General features: G+C 39.8%; 1 protein-coding gene across 1 annotated transcript in view; it reads left to right on the top strand.

Moving 5' to 3' along the window:
• The window catches only part of DNAH5 (dynein axonemal heavy chain 5), a 330,796-nt gene that overhangs the window by 168,923 nt on the left and 146,370 nt on the right, over nt 1–15,503 (top strand). Inside the window, exons 36-41 of the mRNA XM_086361232.1 lie at nt 527–705; nt 1,101–1,288; nt 1,621–1,815; nt 6,897–7,031; nt 7,878–7,985; nt 10,009–10,162. Coding sequence (XP_086217358.1) covers nt 527–705; nt 1,101–1,288; nt 1,621–1,815; nt 6,897–7,031; nt 7,878–7,985; nt 10,009–10,162 — 959 coding nt within the window. The remainder of the gene's footprint in view (nt 1–526; nt 706–1,100; nt 1,289–1,620; nt 1,816–6,896; nt 7,032–7,877; nt 7,986–10,008; nt 10,163–15,503) is intronic.

The raw sequence follows: 15,503 nt of genomic DNA, 5'->3' as shown, positions 1-15,503 counted from the left end.
GTCCATGGAATTCTCCAGGTGAGAGTACTGGAGTGGGTTGCCATTTCCTCCTCCAGGAGATCTTGACCCAGGGATTGAACTCCTATCTCCTGTATTGGCAGGTGGATTCTTTGGCAGGTGGATTCTTTACCTCTGAACCACCGGGGAAGCCAGGCCCTGTTTCCTATAATACTCTTGTTTAGATGTTGGAGGTAGTTGTGAAAAAGTTGCCAAATAACTTTTGGAAATCCTATGTATGCTTTTTCATAACTGGAAATTGTCAATATACATTATCATAAGGAATCTTGTTGAATATCTTTAAGAGTTTTCAAATGTGTTTGACCTTAGACTACTGCCTTTTCCTCAACACATGTTAATATACCTAAGCATAAGTGTACTTTAGGGTGAGGTTCTGGAAAGGTTAAGTGGCGACAATGGGCAGGATCTTCGTTTTTAAATTTTGTGTGAATATCATGTCACTGTGATGCCTCCGAGGCCTCTTTCAGCTGCCAGTGGTGTGGTTCTAGTGGTTCCTGTATCCTTCCAGGTGTTACATCACACTGGCTCAAGCTCTGGGCATGAGCATGGGGGGTGCCCCCGCTGGTCCTGCAGGAACAGGAAAAACAGAAACGACCAAAGATATGGGACGGTGTCTTGGGAAATACGTCGTGGTTTTCAATTGTTCAGATCAGATGGATTTCCGAGGACTTGGACGGATTTTTAAAGGTGAGGGTTATATTTTTTTATTCGCTGAAAAATGTAAGCTAAGGTGGACTATCTTGTTAAGATTTATTTTTCAACAACTGGCTGCATTTTAGTGTCATTTTCCAACTTTATAAAACTTTTGGAAAAACCCGAATCTTTCCAGTGTTGTGTGGGTCAAATGTCAATATCACTCGCCTTTGTGCTGTTCCTTTATCCCTGCAGGTTGGGTGTTTGCATTGCTAAAAAGTGTTACATTGCAAATTATTTCAGGGGCATTTAATATATGATCTATTTGTTCAACTTTTTGTTTGAACAAATTTAATTCTGGCTTGTCTTGGCAGTTGCATAAGGCTCTTTTTCTTGACTTTCTAATTGGATGTACTAATTGGATTTTTCTATTTAATTTCCCTTCTAAGGACTGGCACAGTCTGGATCCTGGGGTTGTTTTGATGAATTTAACCGTATCGATCTACCAGTTCTCTCCGTTGCAGCCCAGCAGATTTCCATTATTCTGACATGTAAAAAGGAGCGTAAAAAATCTTTTATTTTTACTGATGGAGATAATGTAACTATGAACCCTGAATTTGGGCTTTTTCTAACCATGGTAAGGACCATAAGAAGAGCTACTGAGCTTCAGCCTTCTGATCACAGTTTTCATGTCTCTCTCTTGTCCTGTCATTTATTTTCCATGAATGGGGATTGGGAGTGTAATTTTCATTCCTATTTGAAAGCCTTTGGTGATAAACAGAAGTCATATTAATAACTCATGACTTAGTCTCTCCAGTTAAAAGGAGAGTGAGATATGTAAATGAATTTTCCAGCTGTCATTCCAGATTTGCTGTATGTGCATAATGAATCTTTTAATATTATGCTGATATATTGCACTTGTTACCCCATGATTGTATCATTCATCCTTCGGTTTTATTTTCTGTACAGAATCCTGGCTACGCTGGGCGGCAGGAACTCCCCGAAAACTTGAAGATTAACTTCCGCTCCGTGGCCATGATGGTCCCTGACCGGCAGATTATCATCAGGGTGAAGCTGGCCAGTTGTGGCTTTATTGACAACATTGTTTTGGCCAGGAAGTTTTTTACACTCTACAAGTTGTGTGAGGAGCAGCTTTCTAAGCAGGTGTGAGATTCTGAAGGTCCCTATGTATTTAGGCTGGAGAAGGCAATGGCACCCCATTCCAGTACTCTTGCCTGGAAAATCCCATGGACGGAGGAGCCTGGTAGGCTCCAGTCGATGGGGTCGCTAAGAGTTGGGTATGACTGAGTGATGAACATTTTTATTCTGTTCTGGAGAGGGTATGGAGAAAAAGGAAGCTTCTTATGTTGTTTGTGGGAATGTAAGTTGGTGCAGCCACTGTGGAAAACAGTATGGAGATTCCTCAGAAAACTAAAACTAGAATTTCTATGTGATCCAGCAATCCCACTCCTGGGCATATATCCATAATTTGAAAAGATACGTGTACCCCAATGTTCATTGTAGCACTATTTACAGTAGCCAAGGCATGGAAGCAAACTAAACGTGCATTCACAGAGGAATGGAGAAATATGTAGTGTACATATATATATGTATAATGCAATATTTGTTGTTGTTCAGTTGCCCAGTTGTGTCCCACTCTTTGCGACCCCATGGACTGCAGCACACCAGGCTTCCCTGTCCTTTCCCATCTCCCGGAGTTTGCTCAAACTCATGTCCATTGAGTTGGTGATGCCATCCAACCATCTCATCCTCTGTTGTCCCCTTCTCCTCCTGCCTTCAATTTTTCCCAGCATCAGGGTCTTTTCCAATGAGTTGGCTCTTTGCATCAGGTGACCAAAGTATTGGAGTTTCATCATCAGTCCTTCCAATGAATATTCAGGACTGATTTCCTTCAGGATTGACTGGTTTGATCTCCTTGCTGCCAAGGGACTCTCAAGAGTCTTCTCAAGGACCGCAGTTTGAAAGTATCAATTCTTCGACACTCAGCCTTTTTTATTGTCCAGCTCTGACATCTGTACATGACTACTGGAAAAACCATAGCTTTGACTATATGGACCTTTGTTGGCAAAGTAAAATCTCTGCTTTTTAATGTGCTGTCTAGTTTTGTCATTGCTTTTCTTCCAAGGAGCAAACATCTTTTAATTTCATGGTGCAGTCACTGTCCACAGTGAGTTTGGAGCCCCCCCAAAATAAATTCTGTCACTGTTTCCATTGTTTCTTCATCTATTTGCCATGAATTGATGGGACAGGATGCTATGATCTTTGTTTTTTGAATGTTGAGTTTTAAGCCAGCTTTTTCACTCTCCACTTTCATCTTCATCAAGAGGCTTTAGTTCCTCTTGCTTTCTGCCATGAGGGTGGTGTCATCTGCATATCTGAGGTTATTGATATTTCTTCTGGAAATCTTGATTCCAGCTTGTGCTTCATCCAGCCTGGCATTTTGCATGATGTACTCTGCATAGAAGTTAAATAAGCAGAGTGATAATATATAGCCTTGACATACTTTTTCCCCAATTTGGAACCAGTCTATTTTTCCATGTCTGATTCTAACTGTTGCTTCTTGACCTGCATACAGGTTTCATAGGAGGCAGGTAAGGTAGTCTGGTATTCCCATCTCTTTAAGAATTTTCCACAGTTTGTGGTGATCTACACAGGCAAAGGCTTTAGCCTAGTCAATGAAGATGTTGAGTCATAAAAAATAATGAAATAATGTCATTCATAGCAACGTGGATGGACATAGAGATGACTGTACCAAGTTAGGTCAGAGAGAGAAAGACAAAACCATATGATATCACTTATATGTGGAATCTAAAAAATTATACAAATGAACAAATTTATAAGGCAGAAACAGACTTAACAGACATAGAAAACAAATTTATGGTAATTAAAAGGGAACAGTGGGGGGAAGGATACCTTAAGAGTTTGGAATTAACATATATACATACTACTATATAGAAAAATAGATAACAAATAAGGACCTGCTCTATAGCACAGGGAACCCTACTCAATATTCTGTAATAACCTATATGGGAAAAAAATCTGAAAAAGAATAGATACATGTATATATGTAAAACTGAATTACTTTGCTGGATACCTGAAACTAACACAATATTGTAAATCAACTATACTCCACTATAAAATAAAAATTAAAAAAACAAGAAAATTGTAGACTGGGGTTGTTGAGAAAGTAGCTCCTGGTACAAAGTAGAAAATGGTATCATTGCAAAAATGATTTTTCATGTATAGTTTTATTAAGCACATTTGAAGAAATTAATATTTATAGCCTAGAGATGAAGTGAATACTATCTGAACTGATTTAAGAGACAAAGAAATATGCATATTGTTGTTTGCTCTTTATCCCACCTATACATTTATCATAAAGTGTTGTGTGTCCTCATGGTTTTGAGGAACCTCTAATTCAAACTTCTTTGAATCTAAATTATTTCTTACACCCACAGATTCAGCTAAATTCAGTTCTCACTCAAAACACCCTTAGTTTCTTTTGCTTGTGCTCAGCCACTCAATCATGTCCAACTCTTTGCGACACCATGGACTGTAGCCCACCAGACTCCTTTGTCCATGGGACTTCTTAGGCAAGAATACTGGAGTTGGTTGCCATTTCCTACTCCAGCAGATCTTTCCAACCCAGGGATCTAACCTGAGTCTCCTGCATTGGAAAGTGGATTCTTTACTCTTGTGCCACCTGGGAAGTCCCCTTTACTCTGTCTTCTACTTTCTGTGCTGTATCTTGTATGTAGAAAAACTCCCACATCACTAACTCCTGCCCTCTCCTCTAATTTCACATCTGTTTCCTTCATTCCTATTGCCCTTGTTCACAAGGTCATTGGGAAATGATACAAGTCCATGTGTACAAAACAATTAGCCCTTGATCAACAGCTTGTGAATCTTGCTTCATGCCCGCAGATTTAACTAAGTCTTATTATGGAAAACTTTCCTTAATTAATTCCACCCACCAACAATTTCAAGTCATTGTTACTTTTATGCAAGCTTGCTTATGTTTCTTTTTTTTTCCTTGTAACATACTTTTATTTTTTTTAAAAGACAAAGATATTTATTTATTTTTTTATGCTTCTTAGCTTTATTTATTTATTATTTTTTTACTTTACAATATTGTATTGGTTTTGCCATATATCAACATGAATCTGCCACAGGTATACACGTGTTCCCCATCCTGAACCCTCCTCCCACCTCCCTCCCCATACCATCCCTCTGGGTCATCCCAGTGCACCAGCCCCAAGCTTCTTGTATCTTGCATCAAACCTGGACTGGCGATTCATTTCTTATACGATATTATACATGTTCTAATGCCATTCTCCCAAATCATCCCCCCCTCCACAGAGTCCAAAAGACTGTTCTATACATCTGTGTCTCTTTTGCTGTCTCTCATACAGGGTTGTTGTTACCGTCTTTCTAAATTCCATATATATGCGTTAGTATACTGTATTGGTGTTTTTCTTTCTGGCTTACTTCACTTTGTATAATAGGCTCCAGTTTTGTTTCTTTTATTGAGGATTAGAACTTAAACTCTTTGAAGGCAGGAGATCAATCTAAGTATTTTTATGTGCCCTATCCATCAGATGATTGGTATTAAGTGATGCAACCAGCTTCCAGTTAGCAGATAATGTTTTTTTCTGTAGGTTTTTATAAATTATGATTAAAAATACAGTCATTGAAGGCAAAAGGCGAAGGGGGCAGCAGAGGATGAGGTGGTTAGATAGCATCACTGGCTCAATGGGCATGAATGTGAGCAAACTCCAGGAGACAGTGGAGGACAGAGAAGCCTGGTGTGCTCCAGGCCATTAGCAACTGAATAACAATAAAAAATGTAACATTTTTATAGCTTATCATCCTAACCATTTTTGAGTGTACATTTCAATAGTGTTGTGAAACAGACCTCCATAGCTTTTTTCTCTTGCAAAATGGAAACTCTATACCCATTAAAAAACTCCGCTCTCTCCTTCCCTGGTAACCACCACTGAACTTTCTGTTTCTATGTATTTGACTACTTTAGATATCTTATACAAATGGAACTGCATGGTATTTGTCTTTTTGTGACTGGTTTATTTAACTTAGTATAATGTCCTCAAGTTTCATTCATGGTATAGCATGTGATAGTACTTGCTTCCTTTTTATGATTGAATATCATTCCAGTTTCTGTATATGCCACATTTTGTTTATCCATTCATCTGTCGATGGGCCTTTGGGTTGCTCCCACCTCTTGGCTGTTGTGAATAGTGTTGCTGTGAACATGGGTGTGCAAATATCTTTTTGAGACTCTGCTTTCAACTCTTTGGGATATAGTCCCTCAAGTGGGGTTGCTGGATCCTATGGTGGTTCTATTTAAAAAAGTTTTGAGGAATTGCCAGAGATACTGTTTCCTATGGTGGTTGGAGAATTGGTTTTTAATTATTTGCTTTATATGTGCTAAAATTTTGGGTGATTGAACTTTTACAAATAGATGTCAAGAGGTCAACAAAGCTGGGGGCTTGGCTTTCCAGTTTGTCCTTATTGTTACTCCCTTTCATCCCTGGTGGCTCAGATGGTAAAAGCATCTGCTTGCAATGTGGGAGACCGGGGTTCGATCCTTGGGTGGGGAAGATCCCCTGGAGAAGGACATGGCAACCCACTCCAGTACTCTTGTCTGGAAAATTCCGTGGATGGAGGAGCCTCATAGGCTACAGTCCATAGGGTCGCAAAGGGTCGGACACGACTGAACAACTTCACTCACTGACTTGGGTAATCTTGGAATTTAGCTACTTTTTTTTTTTTCTCTTTGATATTCCTATCTTTTAACCTTATATGATGGTCATGAGTGAGGTCACAGTTTAATTCTGGTTCGAAATTTTAGTTTTTGAGATATGAGGACATTTTCTTGTGGATAATTGGCTTAAGAAGGGCTCAAGGTAACCTGTATTTTCCATGAAGAAGTTTACTCCTTTCTCCCTGTCAAGATCTGTCTATTATCAATAGTTTTCAGATCTAAGGGCTTAAATTAGTGATGACACAGGGGAGTGGGCTTTTCTGGGTATTCTCCATTTCCTAAAAAGAAAAAGTTATTGATAAAAAAGATTTATTGCTCTACTATCTGTACACGTGTTCAAAAGGAAAATCAGCATTTATTCATTATGCATCTGTCAAATTTGTACAGTTGCCATGGGTAACTTAATTTTGAAAATAAGCCCAGTGTTCTTCATATTCTTCAGGTCCATTATGACTTTGGTCTGCGTAATATTCTGTCAGTTCTGCGAACCCTGGGAGCAGCCAAGAGAGCCAACCCCACAGATACGGAGTCCACGATCGTCATGCGTGTGCTGCGAGATATGAATCTTTCCAAACTGGTGAGGTTCACAGATGGAGCTGTTCCACCCGCTTAAATTTCAGTTTAAGCGCAAATGAGATTTAGAAATATTTATTTAAAGATCTCATTTAAAATGCTTAATTATCAGATGAAGCACTTTAAATTTCATAGAGCATGACTTTAAATTACATTTTTTCAGAAGTAATTTCTGTGGCGGCTCATATCTAGTCTAACATGTCTATTCCAATAGAATGAAAATGGATTAAAAAAAATCTACGTCTTAAGTTTCCAGTTACCTTGAAATTTTTGAGTTTTAGAGCTATAATCCCACCTTTTTTAAAGTAGACTTTGGCAGGAAATTGTATGTAAGATTTTGCAAGTGTGTAGAATTTCACATTCTTTGATTTCACAGTTGAGACTGATAATCAATCATCTGGTTATCAGTGAATCTATATACAGTGAATCAATATCTATACTGACGATATATTTTTTCATAGTAAAAGTATGAATTAAACAAATTTCATTTCATGAATTTGCTGCTGTGTTTCATTTGAAGAATTCTTTTTCATTTAAATAAGAAATTATAGGTTATATAGTAACTCCCTAAACTGGTTGTTTTACAGAAAGTTGTCACATAGGCAGTATTTTCTTTCCTTCTATTTTCTTATTTTTTCCCCTCTTCTTCTCTACCTTTCCTCCCTTTTAAAAACTAATTTTTAATGCATGGGAAACATGATGAAAATATCTCTCAACTTCAGTGGAGGTATTTTATTTATTACTGGCTGTGATAAAGTAATCTGAAATGTATTACTCATTTTCAGTTTGCCTAATATTGCTGTGCTTGTGCCAAAAGAGCTGGTCTGATTTCCCTTCTTTTCTTTTTGAGATTGATGAAGATGAACCTTTATTTTTGAGTTTGATTGAAGATCTCTTCCCAAATATTCTTCTGGACAAGGCGGGTTACCCTGAATTGGAAATGGCAATTAGTAGACAGGTAACATGTTTCACAGGACATCAAGCTATGTGTTCCTTTCATCCGAATTTCATGAGAATCAAGTGGAGCTGGTGTGGTCTAAATCTACAGATTCTGAGAACAACACCAAGGCTGCGACTACAGTTTTAAGAGAAGCCATTACACACCATTAATAGAATTTTTCCTGCCAAGGGGTCTCGCTCAGCTACCGTTAGCCATGTGCTAGTGACACTGATACTGACGGAGACCGTTCCACACCAGATTCCCAGTGAAAAGTGGTGGGTCAGCATGGGCCGGGGCCGGGGGTGCGGCCTGCTGCCTTACCTGTGCTAGGCTTGGTTCTCTCTGCAACCCTGGTGTTTGTTTATCCTGTTGCTTTGGTGTCCTGACTCCTGTACTGAGAGTCATTTGGAGTGATCTCATGTGGCTCCTTCGCTGTCCATCTTTTCCCCCAGGCCAAGGATCACTTGTGACTTCTTCCTTGGGCTTTGGGGGATCCATCATGTTAAGTGTATCATGAGGTGTTTGGATTTTCCATGATACTTCGTGCAGCTTTAACTTTTTATCATCTTCCTATGCTGTGCTATGCCAAGTGGCTTCAGTCGTCTCTGACTTTTTGTGACTCTATGGACTGTAGCCCACCAGGCTTTTCTGTCCATGGGATTCCAGCCCGATACTGGAGTGGGTTGCCATGGCCACCTCCAGGTGATCTTATCCCCCCAGGGATCGAAACCAAGTCCCTTACATCTGCATTGGCAGGTGGGTTCTTTACCACTAGCACCTCCTGAGAAGCCCTATAATCTTCCTAGTGATGGAAATGAATCATGAAAATCTTGTGCCTCAATTTCCTTTCCTATGAAAAAGCGTTTGGAAAAAAAAGTTTTATAGAAATAGTGACTAGCTCATATTTATAAAATGCATTTCAATTCTTTGAATGTATTTGTAATAAAAATTAAATATTTTTAAGTATTAAATATTGTAAGTATTTTAGGGAGACTTTCCTAAAAGTCAGGGAGACTTTAAAGTCAGTGTATAAAAATCTTTATCTCCCAATCAGGTAAAAGTGATCATTCATTTTGCAAATGGCTTCTTCATCATATGGCCAACTTAATTGTAGCATTGCCTAAAAATGCTAAGTATAAACTAATTTATAAAGTGACTTACATTTGTAATTTGTAGCATATGAGAAATATGAAGAGTCAATAGATAGCATAAAATAATACATAAATACTATCCAAAAGTTATTTAAGTAAAAATAAAAGCATCATTTATAGTGAATTTAAGCAAAGCATGATGGTTAGGAGCATGAACCATAGGGCTGAATCTTGGGGTCAGATCCTTACTCCATAACTTTACAATGAATAATCTTGGGTAAATTACTTAGTTTCTTTGTGTCTCAGTTTTCTTATCTGTAAAATGAAGATATCATTTGTATTAAGCTCATAGAAGTTTAAATTTAGAAGAGTGGTTCACTGAGTAGCTTCCATACATCTGTTTGATAGATGAAAACTATACATTAGATTTACAAAGATGGCTTGGCAGTTGTATGGAATTTCAGTCAACTTGGTATGCTTGAAATGATCTTTTTATACTAAATAGTATCTTCTAAATTAAACATCTAAAATAATTTTGCTATTTGAGCCTTTGTTCTTAAGTTGCTCCTAATGTGTACATTCATGTAAATATAAGTGTTTGTAATTCCCTAAGTCAGATATGGATTAGGTTGGGATATCATTTTGATTATGTTCAGCCTGCTTTTTGTCTAGGTGTATATATTTTTTATTGTAGTAAAACTCATTGCTTAAATATACCTTTTAAACTATTTTTTAAGTGTAGAGCTCAGTGGTACTAAATACATTCATTGTACTGTGCAAACATCACTACTGTTTGCCTTGAGAACTTTTTCCATCTTTCCAAACTGTCACGTCCATATGTATTAATAATAACTCCCCATGCCTTTAACCTTGCTCCATGTCTGTACTTATTTTGAACACAACGATAAGTCCTGATAGCTGTTTATGTGGGGATTTTGTTTTGTTTTCAGGTTGAAGAAGCTGGTTTAATCAACCATCCTCCTTGGAAACTGAAAGTCATCCAGCTGTTTGAAACACAGAGAGTGCGGCATGGAATGATGACCCTAGGGCCAAGTGGGGCAGGGAAGACCACCTGCATCCATACCTTGATGAGAGCCCTGACAGGTAAGGGGACAGTCAAGCCTCACCACCCTGGGACAATTTTGTGACATGTGAATGCTCCGAGAGGAACGCAAATATAGATGCATATTAACATATTTTTATAGGAGGAGACCTCTTAGAGAAGGAAATGGCAACCCACTCCCATATTCTTGTCTGGGAACTCCCATGGACAGAGGAGCCTGGTGGGCCATAGTCCATGGGGTTGCAAAGAGTCAGAGATGACTGAGCATGCATGCAACAATATTAGAGTTGAATAGCATGGGGTCGCAAAAGAGTCAGACATGACTTAGCGACTAAACAGCAGCAGCAGCATGTAAGATACAACTTTTTTGAATATTGGATATGTTTTAGAGGTAACACAGTACATTAATAGACCAGAGGAGAAAAACATTTTTTTCCAGCTTATATTTTAAATTTAAATTTGATTGTGCTGCATGGCATGTGGGATCTTAGTTTCCTAATCAGGGATCAAACTGTGCTCCCTGCATTGGAAGCACAGAGTCCTAACCACTGGACTGCCAGGGAACCCCCATTTTCAGCTTTATTCAAATATTATTTTGACACATATATAAGTTTAAGGTGTGCAGTGTGCTGATTTGATCCATATATATGTTGCAAAATTATTGTCACCATAGCATTAGTTACCACCTCCATCATATCACATAATAACCATTTCTTTTTTGTGATGACAGCATTTAAGATTTATTGATAGTTTCTTAGAAATATTTGAATATTTGTATGATACAGTATTATTAGCTATAATCACCATGCTGATACATTAGGTGCCCAAACTTGCTAATTTTATAACTAGCATTTTGTACCCTTTTCCAATATCTCTCCATGCCCCATCTCCATCCCTTGTAACTACAATTCCACAATCTGTTTCTCTGTTGTTGTTGTTCAGTCACTAAGTCATGTCCAACTCTTTGTGACCCCATGGACTACACAGGTTTCCCTCTCCTTCACTATCTCTGGTATTCCCTAATAGCTCAGTTGGTAAAGAATCTGCCTGCAATGCAGGAGACCCTGGTTAGATTTCTAGGTTGGGAAGATCTGCTGGAGAAGGGATAGGCTACCTACTCCAGTATTCTTGGGCTTCCCTGTGACTCAGCTGGTAAAGAATCCGCCTGCAATGTGGGAGACATGAGTTCGATCCTTGGGTTGGGAAAATCCCCTGGAGAAGGGAAAGGCTACCCACTCCAGTATTCTGGCCTGGAGAATTCCATGGACTGTATAGTCCATGGAGTCGCAAAGAGTCAGACAGCACAGAGCGACTTTCACTTTCACTATCTCCTGGAGCTTGCTCAAACTCATGTTCATTGAGTCGGTGATGCATCCAGCCATCTCATCCTCTGTTGTCCCCTTCTCCTCCTGCCTCCAATCTTTCCCAGCATCAGCATCTTTTCCAAAGAGTCATCTCTTTGCATCAGGTAGCCAAAGTATTGGAGCTTCTGCTGAAGCTGTTTCTCTGAGCTTGACTTTTTAGATGCCACATATAAGTGATACCACACAGTATCTGTCTTTCTGTGTCTGAATTATTTCATTTAGCGTGATATCCTCAAAGTCCATCCATGTTTTCACAAATGGCATGATGTTCTTATATTTTGTGGATGAACAATATTCCATTGCATATGTGTGCCACATCTTCTTTTTTCATTCATTCATGGGCAGACACAAGATTGTTTCTGTATCTTGGATTTTCTGAATTATGCAAACATTTTTTTTAAAGTGATTTCATGGACTGTGTTATATGTTTTCCATATGTTATGCCATTTAGTTTTCAAAATGATCTTGAGATGTGACTACTGTTATCTCCATTTTGGACAAAAAGTCAAGATTCAACTTTAGAAATACTCAACATCAAAAAGATGGTAAATAATGAGACTCTAAGTTAAGGTCAGAGCCCATTAAGGTAAAACCCAGAATTTTCCCAGCATACCATACCATTTTGCAATTATGACTTAATATAAGATGCTCCAGTACTCTTGCCAGGAAAATCCCATGAGCAGAGGAGCCTGGTAGGCTGCAGTCCATGGGGTCACTAAGAGTCGGACATGGCTGAGTGACTTCACTTTCGCTTTTCACTTTCATACATTGGAGAAGGAAATGGCAACCCACTCCAGTGTTCTTGCCTGGGGAACCTCAGGGACGGGGGAGCCTGGTGGGCTGCCGTCTATGGGGTCGCACGGAGTCAGACACGACTGAAGCAACTTAGCAGCAGCAGCAGCAAGATGCTTAATATATGACATATAAGATCCAGGTCTCCCACATTGCGGGTGGATTCTTTACCAGCTGAACCACCAAGGAAGCCCAAGAAGACTGGAGTGGGTAGCCTATCCCTTCTCCAGGAGACCTTCTCAACCCAGGAATCAAACTGGGGTCTTCTGCATTGCAGGCAGATTCTTCACCAGCTGAGCTACCAGGGAAGCCCCAATATAAGATGCTATTGCTAAGTCACTTCAGTCGTGTCCGACTCTGTGCAACCCCATAGATGGCAGCCCACCACGCTTCCCCATCCCTGGGATTCTCCAGGCAAGAACACTGGAGTGGGTTGCCATTTCCTTCTCCAATGCATGAAAGAGAAAAGTGAAAGTGAAGTCAGTCAGTTGTGTCCGACCCTCAGCGACCCCATGGACTACAGCCTTCCAGGCTCCTCCATCCATGGGATTTTCCAGGCAAGAGTACTGGAGTGGGGTGCCATTGCCTTCTCCGATATAAGGTGCTACCTCTCAATAAATATAATTCCAAACCTGATTCTTAAATTGTATGTCCTGAAAAACCACCCTCACTGTAAACTAATTTCCTGCCCCAAATCAGATATTTTTCTTGAGAAGTGAAATCAGTGCACTTAATTTCCAGATGTCCCTAAGCCTTATATCTAAGCCCCTAACCCAGGGTCATCTAAGCATAATGGCTATTGCCTTGTTCACAATTATCCTTGTATTCTCTCGTTCTTATGAAACATTGATGACTTTCTTCTTAAAAGTATTGGCAACAATGGTCATGGCAGATAAGTTCCAAAATTTCACAGAACTTTGGCTGTTAGAATGCACCATGCATTGTTCCACAGGGAAAAGCTGCTTGGCTGGGTTTCTGGTCAGCTTTTGGAGCCTCAGTGCACTGATATTGGTTGCTAGTGATGGTGTGTATTTGTTCTAGGGTCCTGCACATGTTGGATTTAGTCTGTTTCCTCAACCATAGGATGAAGTGAATTCTGTACAATAGGACTCTACGTGGGGGTCATCACACTGAGACAGGATTATACTCTCAGCCAGCACCTACCTCCACTAAAACTGAGATTTCACACCTGCAGGACTTCGTCATGTAATTTTCATGTGTGCTATTAAAATTCTGTTTGGGGATCTTTATATAGCATTAAAATGATGTATTCCCTCTCTTAAACTATGCTTAATAATACTTTTGTTGGTATGAAGCTGCCTTCTCTTAATAAACTACAAATGTGCTGGGTACAGTTACCTGAGCAAAATGAGTTGGGGTGGTGGTGGTTTAGTTGTGTCTGATTCTTGCATTCCCAGAGTGGGTAGCCCACCAGACTCCTCTGTCCATGGGATTTCCCAGACAAGGGTATTGATGTGGGTTGCCATTTCCTTCTTCAGGGGATCTTCCCGACCCATGGACTGAACCTGGGTCTCCTGCATTGTGGGCAAATTCTTTACCAACTGAGCCACCTGGGAAGCCCCAGTGTCTTAAAATGAGTACTAAATATTAAATGACATAGATATATTATGTATAATATATCTAAACTATGTACTCAATCAATATGGCATCACTGGCTTTGGAGAAGGTCTTTGCAAAAATGAATAAATTATTAGACTACTTGCTGTTTATTGACTCGTTCTTGGTTTTAGTTTGCAATACTTTGGTGCGGTCTCAAAACCCCAATGATCTCAGTTTGTTTCCAAGGCAAGGCATTAAACAACACAGTAATCCAAATCTATGCCCCAACCACTAATGTTGATGAAGCCAAAGTTGAATGGTTCTACAAAGACCTACAAGACTTTCTAGAACTAACACCAAGCAGGCATGAAAGAAAAATTGCCATGTCTTGAAAGAGTTTACAGTGAAGTGAAGTGTCACAGATAATTAGAACTCAGCATAGAAGATTGGATGTGGGGAAGATGTGGACAACTATGGTGTGAGCAGAGGCAAAGGAGATCAGAACCTTTCTAAGGAATTCTAGAAAGGCTTATAGAGCAGATGCTACTTCATCTAAGGTTTGAGGGTTAAATAGCAGATGGATAAAAGGTATTCTTAGCAGAATGAATGGGCTGAGTAGACAGAAGGGACTGGTGAAAGCCTGACATACCAGGGGAAGTGCTCTGGTATGGATAAGATGTAATTTGTGTTGTGGGGGTGGGCGAGGGGAGATGTGGAGGGGTAACCAATGCTATTGGTGCCCAGGGCCACCTCCCTTTGACCCTCCCCTGCTACAGATACAACCGTTGGACAGTTTCTCCCCCAAACACCAGTGGTATCTCTGAGTTTGTCAGCCTTATTCCTTTCCAGTTCCTGGGAATTGGCTCAGCCTGGAAGAAGGGATTGGGTGGGATGTTATTTTCCTGAGGCAGCCATACCCTCAACCAATATGGCGGAAAGAGTGGAAGGCAAATGTCCATCTCCTCCTGTCTCCTAGAGGGACACTCCGTCTGTGGCCAGCTCACCAACAAGCTCTTTATTGGCTTTCTCTCCTTCTCTGTTTCACTGTCTTTCACCCAAATTCAAACTCCCAGTTCCCCTGTCTTTATCTCAGGCTTTGCTTCTGGAGGAACTCAAATTTGAAGCAAGGGCACAGCATGAGAAGCTTTATAACTTTAGCTGAACTCTTAGATTTTATCCTGTGGGTGATGGGAAGCCGTAGAGCTGAGGAATGGTGTGATTAGCCCTTTGTGCCATGAAGAGCACAGACTGTGGACAGGAGGGGCCGTCTAGGGTTCTCCATAAGGAGGACCTAAGGAGCGGACAGCAAGAAAAGAATGCTTACTCTGGGGCAGAGTCCAGGAAGGTGGAAAGAATTAAGAAGAATCAGTTTAACTAACATTTGAAAAGTCAAGCATTTTTTTTTTCCTTACAGTGCTCGTATAAAAATATTATGGGATTTTAAATGAAAATGATACAATTCAACCTACAACAATAATGGAATAATTTGTGATAGTTTCTCTTATATGAGCAACAGACCAAGTCCAGTTTTCATCTATGCTGCTGTCAGACATCTGAAGAGTTTGCTGGCCTTTTGTAAAGTGTGATTAGATTTTTTAAAAAAAGTTTTGCTAGTCTTATGGATATCATTTATTGAAAAACCTGCATTGTGCCAAAGTTGAGCTTC

The sequence above is a fragment of the Bos grunniens genome, chromosome 20, assembly GCF_055505025.1.
Source record: "Bos grunniens cultivar Pamir isolate PY7600 chromosome 20, Bosgru_T2T1.0, whole genome shotgun sequence".
Taxonomy (NCBI): Eukaryota; Metazoa; Chordata; class Mammalia; order Artiodactyla; family Bovidae; genus Bos; species Bos grunniens.
This window is presented reverse-complemented; position numbering and strand designations above follow the sequence as displayed.